The sequence below is a fragment of the Macrotis lagotis genome, chromosome 8, assembly GCF_037893015.1.
Source record: "Macrotis lagotis isolate mMagLag1 chromosome 8, bilby.v1.9.chrom.fasta, whole genome shotgun sequence".
Lineage (NCBI taxonomy): Eukaryota > Metazoa > Chordata > Mammalia > Peramelemorphia > Peramelidae > Macrotis > Macrotis lagotis.
This window is the reverse complement of record NC_133665.1, coordinates 69,997,221-70,011,136: the sequence shown is the minus strand read 5'-3', so window position 1 is coordinate 70,011,136 and position 13,916 is coordinate 69,997,221. Positions and strand designations below refer to the sequence as shown.

The 13,916-nt window shown below is 36.9% G+C and overlaps 1 protein-coding gene across 1 annotated transcript in view; it reads right to left on the bottom strand.

Moving 5' to 3' along the window:
- The window catches only part of UHRF2 (ubiquitin like with PHD and ring finger domains 2), a 150,461-nt gene that overhangs the window by 94,106 nt on the left and 42,439 nt on the right, over positions 1 to 13,916 (bottom strand). The window contains exon 3 of the mRNA XM_074197490.1: positions 5,157 to 5,407. Within this exon, the coding sequence (XP_074053591.1) occupies positions 5,157 to 5,407 (251 nt within the window). The remainder of the gene's footprint in view (positions 1 to 5,156; positions 5,408 to 13,916) is intronic.

Genomic DNA, 13,916 nt, shown 5'->3' with positions numbered 1-13,916 from the left:
AAACCATCTCCTCACTTCTACAATGCCAGTTCTTTCAGCACAATTCCAACTGTCTACTACTGTTACCCTTCTGAATATTCCAACTAAGATCACAGGTTCTAAGCTGATCTATTATAGCAATGAACTTCAATGGTACAAAAGAATCAACACATAGGGCTCAGAACAATACCATGATAAGACTCTAGGAGCAAAAGAGGAATAATTTAAAGAACAGTTCGGAAAAAACATGGCATGTAAAGTAAACATGTTTTTTTTTAAAAAAATTTTTTAGGCTTTTTTTGGCAAGGCAAACAGGCTTGCCCAAGACCACACAGCTAATTATTAAGTGTCTGAGGCCAGATTTGAACTCAGGTACTCCTGACTCCAAGGCTGGTGCTTTATTCACTGCACCACCTAGCCACCCTTAACATGTTTTTGAATCCTAAGTTAACTTGGAAATCTTAATTGATGGGCACAGATCCCTTATAAGTTATTTTCCAGGAGAAAAACCCAAATGTATACCTAGTTTTAGTAATTTTTTCCTAACTTTTACGGACAAAAATTTGCTATCTAGAACAAAATATGTTCAAAAATGATTTAGGTAATTTCTTAATCACATACATATTATGTTAATAGAAAAATTTGAGATTTTTCCTATTTTATTTATGTACACAACATATTTGTAGCAACAGCTTATTTTTAACCAATGTATTAAGATATTTTGGGGTAATTTTTAGGGATTTTTGCCTAAGTAGAAGTATTATCCAATTCTATTGATAAATCATCACCCTCACTGTAGAGAATGTTTTCTATTTCCCTAAACACAATATGCTAACTTAATAAAAATATTAAAAGCATAACTTATTTCACTTGAATTATATGGCTATTATCACACTTTTGGGCCATCTCAGCCATTTAATGTTTTTCTTTGGGCAGCTAAATAACACAATGGATAGAACACTGGTCTTGCAGTCAGGAGGACAGGAGTTTAAATATGTTCTCAGACATTTACTAGCTGTGTGACTTTGGGGAAATACTTAACCTTGACTGCCTCATATCCAACTCTGGCCACTGAACCCAGATGACTCTGGAGGAGAACATGAGGTTGGTGATGTAGCATTCCAATCCGATTCATGTGCTTGTCATGGAATCACCTCCCTAATGTCAAGGTCTTCTTCGAAAACTAAGGACAGGGGGCGGAGCCAAGATGGTGACAGGAGAGGACCTTCTCTTAGTTGCTCTGGAGCAAAACTTATAAATCAAGGACTCTACTACATTTTCGAGAGACAGAACCCACAGAGGGATCCAGGGAGGCAATTCTTCAACCCAAGGTAACCTGGAAAAGAGCAGAAAGGCTCAGCTCCACAGGATTGGAGGGGTGGCCCGCCAGAGTGAAGGAACTTCAGCCTCCCGAGGGGGGGGGGGCACTTCCCTGACCTACACCCCAGGGAGCACCAGGCACAACTTGGGGAAACAGCAGGGGACCTCTGCCAAAGCTAGCACGTGAAGCCCAGCCCTCAGGGCACACAGGAAGCAGTGTGGCCAGAGCAGCTCAGATCTAGGAACCAGAAACAGGTGGAGTGGGTAAGCAGGAGTCACCAGGGCATGAGCACATTGAGCCTAGGAAGGGGAGTGAAAAGAGAGACTGCGGAACTCTGTCATCTGTCCCTTTAACAGGACTCTGGGGTTCTGACCACATTCAGATCCTGATTGCAATCTAGGGCCCCCTGATAGCAGAGCCCCCCCACCTCAGCTCCGTGGAAGGGGGGGGTGCTTATGGTCATTCACAGACTAGGAGGGAGGCCAGAGCCTCACACACTGAGATCCTTGTGGGGGTGTCCCAAAAGCTCAGGAAGCACCCCAAAACCAGGTTCAGGCTGGGAAAAGAGTAAGCAGAGAAAAAAAGAGGAACACCATTGAGAAATACTTTGCCTGTGATCCCAAGAAGGATCAAAACACTCAATCTGAAGATGAGGAGGTACAAGCTCCTGCATCTAAAGATTCCAGAAAAACAGAAATTGGGCTCAGGCCATGACAGAGCTCAAAAAAGACTTTGAAAATCAAGTGAGGGAGATAGAGGAAAAATTGGTAAAAGAAATGAGAGAGATGCAAGAAAAACATGAAAATGGAAGTCAGCAGTTTAGTCAAGGAGATCCAAAAAAAAAATGCTGAAAAAATAACAGGTTAAAAACCAACATAGGTCAAATGGATAAAACAGTTCAAAAAGTTATTGAGGGGGCGGCTGGGTGGCACAATGGATAAAGCACCAGCCCTGGAGTCAGGAGTACCTGGGTTCAAATCCGGTCTCAGACACTTAATAATTACCTAGCTGTGTGGCCTTGGGCAAACCACTTAAGCCCATTGCCTTGCCTTGCAAAAACCTTAAAAAAAAAAGTTATTGAGAAGAAGAATGCTTTTAAAAAGCAGAATTGGCCAGATGGAAAAGGAGATAAGAAAACTCTCTAAGGAAAACAAATCCTTCAGACAAAGAATAGAACTCAGGGAGATTGCTGATTTTACGAGAAATCAGGACACAATACTTCAAAACCAAAAGAATGAAAAATTAGAAGAAAATGTGTAACATCTCACTGAAAAAAAAACAATAGATATAGAAAACAGATTTAGGAAAGATCATTTAAAAATTATTGGAATACCTGAAAGTCATGACCAGGAAAAGAGCCTTGACATCATTTTCAAAGAATTATTACAGGAAAATTGCCCTGATATCCTAGAAGCAGACAGCAAAATAGAAATGGAGAGAATCCACTGATCTCCCCGAGAAAGAGAGCCTAAAAAAACAACCCCCAGGAATATTATAGCCAAGTTGCAGAACTCCCAAGTCAAAGAGAAAATATTACAAGCAGCCAGAAGGACACAACTCAAATATCATGGAGCTGCAGTCGGGATCACACAGGACTTCGCAGCAACTACATTGGAAGCTCGTAGGGCTTGGAATGTAATATACCGGAAGGCAAAAGAGCTTAGAATGCAACCGAGAATGAACTACCCAGCAAAACTGAATGTCCTCTTCCAGGGAAATCAAGATGGACTTTCAATGAATCAGAGGAATTTCAAATGTTCCTGTTGGAATGGCCAGAGCTGAACAGAAGGTTTGATCTTCAAATACAGGATTCAGGTGAAGCATAGAGAGTGGAGGAGAAGAGGAAAATATGAGGGACTTAATGATGATGATGATGAACTGCATGTATTCCTGTACAGAAAAATGATAATACTTATATGAACCTTCTCATTTAATAGAGCAGGTAGGAGCTTTTATAGATGAAGCACAGGAGAAAACTGAATTTGAAGATACAGAGTGGTGTAAAAATGGAGTCAATAGAAAAAAGGGAAATGTAATAGGATAAGGAAAAAGGAGAGGGGGGAATAGGCTAAGATATTTCATATAAAAAGATTTTTCTTTATTACAATGAGCTATTGCAATTATATGGAAGGGGGGAAGACAAGGGGGAATGAGGGAATCTTTGTTCTCATCGGAGGTGGCTAGGAGAGGAAACAGCATATATCAATGGGGTACAGACATCTGGAGTAAGAAGGAAAGAAGGGGGACAGGGGGAAGGGAGGGTGATGGAGTGATGTGAGTGATAGAGGAGAGGATAGACCATGGGGGGAGAACGGTCAGATAGAATACATTTTCTTTTTTACTTCTTGCAAGGGGCTGGGATGGATGGCCTGTCTGGGACCATAGGGCCAGGTGGATGCTGGGGAAGGGGTGGTGTGTGGGTTCAGGGCCTCTTGGCCTCAGGGCTGGGGATCTGTCTGCTGCACCACTCAGATACCCTACAGCAGAGTCAGTGAAAGGAGAGAGAAAATATAGTTCATGGTAATAGAGAAGTATGGATGGAGGGAGTTTCAATCAGCAATGGCAACAGTGGAAAAACATGGAAGTAACTTTTGTGATGGACTTATCCTAAAGAATGTGATCCACCTGCAACAGAGTTGGTGGTGTTGGAACACAGATTGAAGCACATTTTTTTATTATTATTATTTTCTGGGGGGTGTTGCAGGGCAAATGGGACTGGGTGGCCTGCCTGGGGCCGCACAGCTAGGTGATTGTTGGGTCTCTGAGGCCGGATTTGGACCCGAGTGTTGATGGCTCAAGAGCCAGTCATCTGTTTACCACCCAGTCGCCCCCTACTATTATTATTACTTATTTATTTTATTTTGGGTCATTTTGTTATTTTTTTTTTTTTTTGGTTTTTGTAGGGCAATGGGGTTGGGGTGGCTTGCATGGGATCACAAAGCTGGGTGATTGCTAGGTCTTGGGGGCCGGATATGGGCTCGGGTGCTCCCGACTGCAGGGCCTGTGTTCTATCTACTGCGCCACCTGGCCATACCTACAATAATAATAATAATTATTATTATTGTTGTTGTTGTTGTTGTTGTTATTATTATTATTATCATCATCATTTAATTTTAATTTTTTCTCTCCCTTTTACTTTATCGCCTATGCAGGTCTATATTTTCTTGGGGGGGGAGGTATTATGTTTACTCTTAAACAAGAATATTTTAGTAATGTATAAAAAACATTATTTGTACAAAATAAGAATTAATTAATTAAAAACAACCAAACAAACAAAAAAAAAAAAGAAAACTAAGGACAACCCTTAAAATTACAAAGGCAGCTAGGTGGCGCAGTAAATAGATCACCAGCCTTGGAGTCAGGACAACTTGACCTCAAATCCAGCCTTAAACGCTTAGTACTTACTTAGCTGTGTGACCTTGGGGCAAGTTGGGGCAAGTTACTTAACCCCATTGCCTTGAAAAACTAAAAAGAAAAAACTGCAATTTCTATGATAACCTTTGCCATTCAATAACACAAGATTTTACCATAGGCTTAAGGGAACTATAGAAATACTGCTTCAAAAGTTTATCTCAAATTTCATGGCAGTGCAAAATGGGAACTGATCATGTAAAAAAAAAAACACACCTAAAAGTAAAAAAAAAAAAAAAGATTCAATATTGAAGCTATCATCTTTAATAATCATTTACTCAAATTCCTGGTTTAAAAAAATTAGAAGTTAATTTTTAATTCCTTCAAGGTAATTTTGAATTCTAATCTTTCCATGTTAAGATTCCTTTTTTTCTTCTGCAGATTGTTGGCTTCTACAAACTGGAACCAATATGAATAAGGTCCTCACAATAGCATGACCACTTACTCATCATACTCGATGTGATAAACAACATCTTCATTGTTCACAGAAAGAGAGTGAGATGTTGAGGGTGCACTGTCCAACTTATTTGTATTGCCTCTGGAATGATCATGACTTAAGTTTCCATTAGTCCTTCTGCCACTCTTTGCTTTAGCTTTGCCACTTTTATGTTGTTTTGTTGCAAGGGATACATTCTTTATATGAGCTTCAAACCAAGAGCCAAGGGGATCATCTCGAGCATCCACCAGTTCATTTATCTAAAAGACAATTTTTAAAAATGCATTAATGGACATTTTAAACTATAGTTAACATACTTAGTTACATTTTCCAAACAACTTTGGAAAATAAAAAAGAAACAACTAATTAACTTCCTATGTTGTTAAAATAAATTAAAGAGGAAGTGCACTATTATTTTCCAAAGCATGTCACTATCTAAATTCTTTTCAAATAATCAGAAAAACAAAGATATTAATTATTTGGCTTAGACAATCTAATTTTTGGTCAGTATTCTCAATATCTGTCAGACATTATGAATTATAAAATCTTAGAGAAATAAAAGGAAATGTAAATTAATTGTAAACTGTGTGATTCCAATTCTAATCATATAATTTGGTTCCTGCTTAAGAAGACTAAATAGAGTAAGAAAAATGGATTCTGAATCATATACTGATTTAATGAAATCCCAATAAAAACTTCACAGGATTATTTAATAAAAATGGCTAATATAACATGTTACACTAAAATTCTTTTAGTAGAGCAAAAACTATAAAATGCATTCAAAATGCTACCTAAATGATAAATATATAACACATTATTATTAGCTAGGCAAAAATAAAAATGTTACCTAATAAAAAGACAAAATATCAAAAATATGATACTTATTTGAAACCAGAAAAACTGATAAAAAACTTAATGTTTTATTATTACTACTATTATCATCTTGTTTTCATCATCTCATTGGAGTACAGTTCTGAAATAATGGGTGGTATAATATTTGAGCTTATTTTATTCTAGTTAATAATGATTTATTTATTAAGCACCTACTATACTATATCCCAAGTGCTGAGGATACAAAGAAAGGCGAAAACCAGTCCCTGCCTTCAAGGAGTACACTGTCTAAGGAGAACAAACATGAAAACAACTATGTAAAATGAACAAGGTATAAACAAGATATATTGTGAACAGGTCCTCACATTACAGCATAATCAGGAAAAGTTTCTAGTAGAAGGTAAGATTTTAGTTGGGACTTAAAGGAAGTCAGAAGCTAAAGATGAGAATGAGCAATTCGTGTATGGGGGAATTGATAGTGAAATGTCTGGAGTCAGAACATGGAAAGTCTTGTTGGAAGAGTTGTAAGGAGGCCAGTGTCACTAAATCACAGGCTACACTGGTAGGGAGAGAAAGGGTAAAATATAATAAGACTTAAATAACAAGGGAGAGAAAGGTTATGAAAGACTTTGAAAGCCAAAGGAAAGATATCATATTTGATCATGGAGGTGATGGGAGCCACTAAAGTTCACTGAGAAGTCATGGTCAGACCTATACTGCTTTAGGAAGTTCACTTGGGTTGGAAAAAAAAGGAAGAAATTTGTGGCAGGCAGATTCATCAGTAGTTACTACAATATGCTAGGAGTGAGGTGATGATTACCTGCTACATGATGCTAGCAGCATCACAGAAAAAGCAAGTAGCATAGGCAAGAGAGGTTGCAAAGTAGAAAGTGAAGGGCTTTGGCAGATTGGATATAGGGATTTAGAAAATGTGAGAAGTCAATGATGACAATACAGGTTTTTAGAATCTAGCTGACTGGGAAAACGGTGAAGCCCTGAATAGCAAAATGGAAATTTCTAAGTAGATGAGGGTTGGGGGAGAAAAAGATAATGAATTCAGCTTTGGCAAGTTAAATCTAAGATGTATAGAGCTACAACATAGACAACTCATGCCCTCAACGAAGACAAAGTCAAAAAATAGGCCCTGACTAGCTGCTCACAAATGCTCACTGTACTGTTAGACATACAGAAAAAGGCAAGATAAAAATACATAAAAATGCCAATCTTTGCTTTCTAGGAATGCACTTTTTTTGTTTCTTTGTTGTGTATTTTAAAAATAATTTTATTTCTTTCATTTGCATGGGAAAAAACTCCAATTTTTAATTTGTTTTTAAAAGTTTTTTGAGTTCCAAATTATCTCCCTTCCTCCTTCCCCACACTCCTCACTAAGAAGGCAAACAATTTCATATGCTATGTATGCAAACATGCAAACATTTCCATATTAGTCATGTTATGAAAGAAAACAAAGACCATCCCCCCAAAAAACCCTGAAGAAAAATAAAGTGAAAAAATATGTCTCAGTCTGTGTTCAGACTTCATCAGTTCTTTTTCTAGGGATGGATAGCATTTTTCATCATTAAGTCCTTCAGTGTTAATCCATTTCAGCAATACAATGATCCAAGGTAAGTCATTCATAGCTGATCACCTTACAATGCTGTTGTACTTGTAAACACTTGAGTTCACTTTGTATCAGTTCATGTAAGTCTTTCCAGGTTTTGCGAGAGCATCCTACTCATCATTTCTTATAGTACAATAGCACTCCATCACAATCACATAAAATAATTTGTTAAGCCATTCCCCAACTGATAGGCATCACTTCCATTTCCAAGGGTATACACAATTATGTAGACCTTTGGGTATAGTTTCAAATTGTTCTACAGAAAGATAAAATCAGTTCACAAACAAAACAGCACTAATGTTTCATTTTCTCTAATCCCTTCCAACATTGGTCATTTTCCTATTATTAGCCAAATAGGGAAGAGGAAAGTAAGTACCTCAGAACTATTTTAATTTGTATTTCTCAAATCAATGAGTAAGAGTACTTTTTCATATGGCTATAGATAGCTTTGATTATTTCATATCTTTTGATCATTTATCAACTGGAGAATGGTTCTTGTGTTTATAAATTTGATTCAGTTCTTTACATATTTAAGAAATGAGGTCTTTGTCAGAAAAATTTGCTTCAAGTTTTTTGCACAATTATGACTGAACCTCTTTCCTATTCCCCACCTCCACCAATATGACCTCTCTTCTATCACACACACCCCTTTTTTCCTATCTCCTTCCCCTACTACTTTCCTATTAGATAAAATAGATTTCAATATCCCACTGAATATGTTAAGTTATACTCTCCTTGGACCAATTATGATGAGGGTAAGATTCATTCACTCCCTATTACCTCTCCTGCAGTAAAAGCTTTTTCTTGCTTCTTTAATGTGAAATAATTTACCCCCATTCTACCTCTCTTTCTCCCAGACTTCCTTTTTCTCATCCCTTAACTTTATTTTAGATAACCTCCCTTCATGTTAAATACACCTGTACCTTCTTTCTATATACTCTTTCAAACAGTTCTACTAAGGAGAAACTTTGAATTACAAGTATCATCTTTCCATGTAAGAATGTAAACAGTTAATCTATTTAAGTCCCTTATGATTTCCCTTTTCTGTTTATCATTTTCTGCTTCTCGAGTCTTGTATTTGAAAGTCAAATTTTGTCTTCAACTCTGGGTCTTTTCCTCAAGAATACTTCAAAGTCCTCTGTTTCTCTGAATGTTTATTTATAGGTGTGACTCTTGGTTGTAATTCTAACTCCTTCACCCTCCATAATATCACATTCTAAGCCTTTTATGTTGATTTCAACATAATGCTGAAAAATTGCTACATCTTATATTATTCTGACTGTGGCTCTATGATACTTAAATTGCTTCTTTATAGCTGCTTACAATATTTTCTCCTTGACCTGAGAGCTCTGGAACTTATTTATAATAGTCCTAGAAACTTTCATTTTTAGGATCACTTTAAGGAGATAATCGATAGATTCTTTCAATTTCTATTTTATCCTGTGGGTTCTAGAATATCAGGGCAGGTTTTTTTGATAATTTCTTGAAAGATGATATCTAGATTCATTCTGATCCTGACTTCAAGGTAGTCCAATAATTTTAAAATTGTTTTTCTCAAATCTATTTTCCAGGTCAATAAGATTTCTTATTGCCTTCTATTTTTCCATTATTTTATTTTTTCTTAATTTCTCATAAAGCCATTAGCTTCCATTTATTCAATTCTAAGTTTTATGACATTTAGAATGAGTTTTTTTTAATCTCCTTTTCTATTTTGCCCATTTTAATTTTTTAAAGTGTTCTTATCAGTGAATTTTTGCGCCCCTTTTCCCATTTGGTCAATTCTGCTTTCTAAGACATTCTTCTTACTTTCTTTTTGAACCTCTTTTATTATTTGTCCTAAATCTGTTTTTAATCTGTTGTCATTTTTCAAGATTTTCTTTCAGCATTCATTTCTCTTCCCAATTTTTCTTTATATCTCACTTGATATATATAAATATATCAAATATATATATATATTTGGTTTTTGCAAGGCAATAGCTTTAAGTGACTTGCTCTTGGTCACATAGGTAATTATTAAGTGTCTGAGGCCAGATTTGAACTCAGGTCCTCCTGACTCCAGGGCCAGTGTTCTATCCACTGCACCACCTAGTTGTCCCTATCTCTCATTTGATTTTCAAAATCTTTTTGAGTTCTTCCATGCCTGCGACCAAGTCATATTATTCTTGAAAGCTTTGGCTGTTGGAGCTTTGACTTTGTTATCTTCTTCTGAGTTTGTGTTTTAATATTCCTTGTCATCATTATAACTTTCTAAGGTCAGAATTTTTTTCTGTTCATTTTCCATCGAATTTTTTGTTTTTACTTTTAACTCTGTTAAAGTAGGGTTCTGTTTCCATGCTGGAGGGCACCCCATGCCAAGTTTCAGGGATTTTGTGCAAGTGCTCAGAGAAGCTCTAGGGACCTTAAATTTTCAGTTCTTACAAGGTGATATAATCTAGAGATGTATTTACTATTCTCCTGGCCTGGGCTCTGGTCTGTTAGTGATCACAAGCACTCTTGTCTGTCCTGTAACTAGAGTCCTTGCTCTACTGTGGTCACAAACTCTGGTGTGGCTAGTGCTCCTCTTCACCTTGGAACTGTCAGCCAGAAGTGTGATTCAGATCTACATATAGGCAAAGCTCCCCAGTCCTGCTCCCAGGGCCAGCAAAGACTGTCTTCTCATCAGTTGTTCCACCCCATTATCTTCTGTGAGCTAAGAGCTCCGGAAACAGCTTCCAATTCAGGGGCTCTGAAAGTCTGCTCCCTATTTGCTAGGTCCAGTATGTACTGGCATGACCTGGGCTAGACTGGGATTCTACTCTCACCCAGGTGTGACAGACTTTTCCTGATGACTTTCTAAGTTGTCTTTGGCTGGAAAATTAACTTCACCCTGTCCTTTTGTGGATTCTACCACTCCAGGACATGCTTATGGCAATACTTAAAGATGGTTAGAAGGGTTCTGGAGAGAGCTCAGGCAAGTAGCTGCCTTTTCTCCCCATCTTGGCTACAGACCCAGAAAACACATTCTGATGGGTATGACAACATAAGAGGAACACATAAGATATAGAGAAAGCCAATGAAGGCTTCTGAAAGAAAGCAGGAGCAGTTTAGAGAACCAGGAAAATCTTTTAGAAGGTTAGTCTTAAGCCAAGACTTGCATGAAGTCTGGAAAACCAAAAGGTAGACAAGTGAGGGGCAAGTTCATGGTCCTTAGGATTTAGCAGCAAAGCAGATGATAACATATCTCCTTTAGTATCATTTTTTGTGATTAAAGCATATTCATTTCTGAAATTGAACTATTTGAAAGTGGCAAAGTCTTTAAGGTTGACCACTTTTCCCCCGGATCTTCTTCATTAGCATGTTAGCTTCTGAGGATGTGCTAATGCACTTGCAGATATGTCCAGAAATACTTCAAAAAAGCTGCTTCCCTCTAAGATGACTTTAAGGACTGTGGTGGAAACAGATTGAAGGGCACCACTTTTCCCTCCCAAGGCTCTTGGTATGTTATGTTGCTCGTTATCTTTTGTTGGAGAAGACCAAAATCTATGTAGCTCCTTGACTTTGGTTCAATGTGATCTATGCTCATAACTAAAGGGGTTAAAAACAAAACATGAAGATCAAGTTGATAAACATGACATTAGAAGAAGCAGGCTGTAACTTAGCTTTGAGTTGTGGATCAGCAAAGCACTGATAATTTCAAGGAATCTATGCAAAAAATAAGGAACTGTAGGCTAGATTCAACAGAATGAGAAGTAACAATTTTAGACTACAATCTGAAGTATTGATAAATGAAAAATACTATATAAGCATAGAAGATATTTACACAAGTAATATGTATGTCAAGATCAGTCCTCCACCTGGTCTTATTTTCCATTTCTGACAATGAGTTAAGTGAAAACAAAGATGATCTTAACATGTCAAAGAGCTGATACTTAAAATTAAAAACAGGACCATGATCCAAAATTAAAAGACCCATAAGCTAAGTAAATCAAATCTAAGAAAATGGAATTTAAAGCCCTTGTCTATCTTGCTTTCCATTACATACCTTGATTTTCTTCTGTATCCCTCCTCATCCTCCCTCCCTAGAGATACTCCTTTTAACAACAAAAATTTAATGAGAAAAAACCATCAAAACCAATTTGAAACAATCTGACCTTAAATACAATGTTTCATATTTAAGAAACCTCCCTTCTATCCTGCCCACTTCTCATATTTCTGAAGACATATTGTAACAAAACTAATATTTCTCCTTTGGGGACAAATTTGTTACAACTATTGTCTTAAAACCCAGATACACAAGCATAACACGAGTGAGATATGATTTAACAAAAACAATTCACAAGAAAACAACTTAATCATTTTAGTTAAATAGAAGCTTAACATGAGACTACAATGTTAAGTTCCTGTCAAAGTCTAAATGTTTAGACAGCAGTAACAGAATATATTATCCAGAAAAAGTGAGATAATGGTTCCACTATGTATGTTCACTTATCTGAGGCCCAGTTTTCTCTTTTGGAAAATGTGAGAACAGAATTAGATGGTCCAGATCGCTTTCATTTTTCCTTCCTTATTTCATAGTACACCTGAAATTCAGTTTTAGTTCCAATTTTAATAAGGTACAAAATATCTGATACGAAGTGCCCAGTTCCTTCAATCAACCAATCCTTATTTGACACATTCAAGATCCTTACTATCCTAATTGCTCTTCCCTGGATACTCTCCAGTTCATTAATGTCCTTAACACTGTTTCCCCAGAAATGAACACACTGCTCTGAAGAAAGTTGGATGAGGGCAAAATACAGCAAGACTATTCTGGAAGTTTTGCTTCTTACAGCATCACAAAAATCATATTCACCATTTTGGCCACTATATTAATGATGTTATATTGAAATTTCAATTTATTGAGCCCCCCCCCCCCCGAGAGGTGAAAATAACTTCCTCTACTTTAGTGGGAGACACACTTCATCTTCTTCACTTTCATTGGTAAAGAGTGATTCAATCTGATATTTAAGAGATTCCTGGTATCTTTGGAGAGTAGCTCCAGCTGAATGATTAAGTAGTCAGAATTCAGATAGAGTTTAGAACAAACCGAGGAGAGGAAATTGAGGCTTTAATTTTAGAGAGAATAGTTTTCTCAAAACAAATGAGGGTTTTTTTTTCCTTTTTAAAGACAAAGAAGGCACAGCAAAATCTGTAAACAGCAGACAGGCAGACTGATGGATAGGAGACTGAAAATTGGTAAGAATGTGGGGATGATAGAAGGGGAGACCTGCTTGAGAAAACAGGATGGAATGAGTTTGAGAAAACAGATGTACAAAGGGTTTGACTTGATAAGAAAGATCATCTTTCATTTGATAGGTGGAAAAGGAAAGGAAAACGACATCTAAGTGAATGAAGATGAGGCAAAGGGGAGAAAAAGTACACATTGTGTACACTGGTTTTACTACTGATTCTTTTCTTTGATTCTGTCTCTTGTTCTAGATGTTTCAGCTTCTATTGTTTCTCTATGGCTAGTCTCTAACTGGAGAATAGAAATAGAAAATCTTCCTTCCCCATTCCTTTTTAGTTTACAATTTTTAAAATGAGCTTTACTAGGTACCTGGTCAAGCATTTGCTAGACATACTATATTTTTGACCAGGAATTTATCAACCCTGGGATGATGTGAACTGTGATCCAGAATTCCACTCAAATTCTTAGACTGCTACCACCTTCTTAGTCAGCTATTCACTCCAAAATTCACTTTTCTTTGTGAAGAAAACACAACCTATCCCTATGGTCTTTCAAGTTTCTTCCTCAAGACTTAATAAATATTAGCAATTATTAATGAAAGATCATTCTGGAACCAATGCCCACACGAAACTCCAAGTTGGTAATTTTTAATTTTTTATGAATCTTACTAGTAGGACATACTAACAGTAGATTATAGATCTCAGAGTTGGAAAGGCCATCAGACCATATTAATAGAATACCTCTCACTTTTTAGATGAGTTAATTCCAAAAGAGGTTAAATAACTTAAGGGTCACACAAAGCTAGTGTCTACAATGAACTCTGAATTCAGATATTCTTAACTCTATCATTCTACCCCTGCTATATTTCAGAGGCAGGTAGCTGGCAAAGTGGATAGAATGTTCAACCTGGAATCAGCAAGACTTATGTTCAAAATCCAGCCTTGAATCTAAACTAGGCTTTTTCTTTTTTAAACACTGGGCAGATCACTTCTCCTCTGTCTGCTTCAGTGGACTTGTCGATAAAATGGAGATAATAAAATGCCCCACTCCCAGGATTATTATGAGTGTAAAATTAGATATCTGTTGGGGCTTTGCCAACTTTAGGTGCTATATT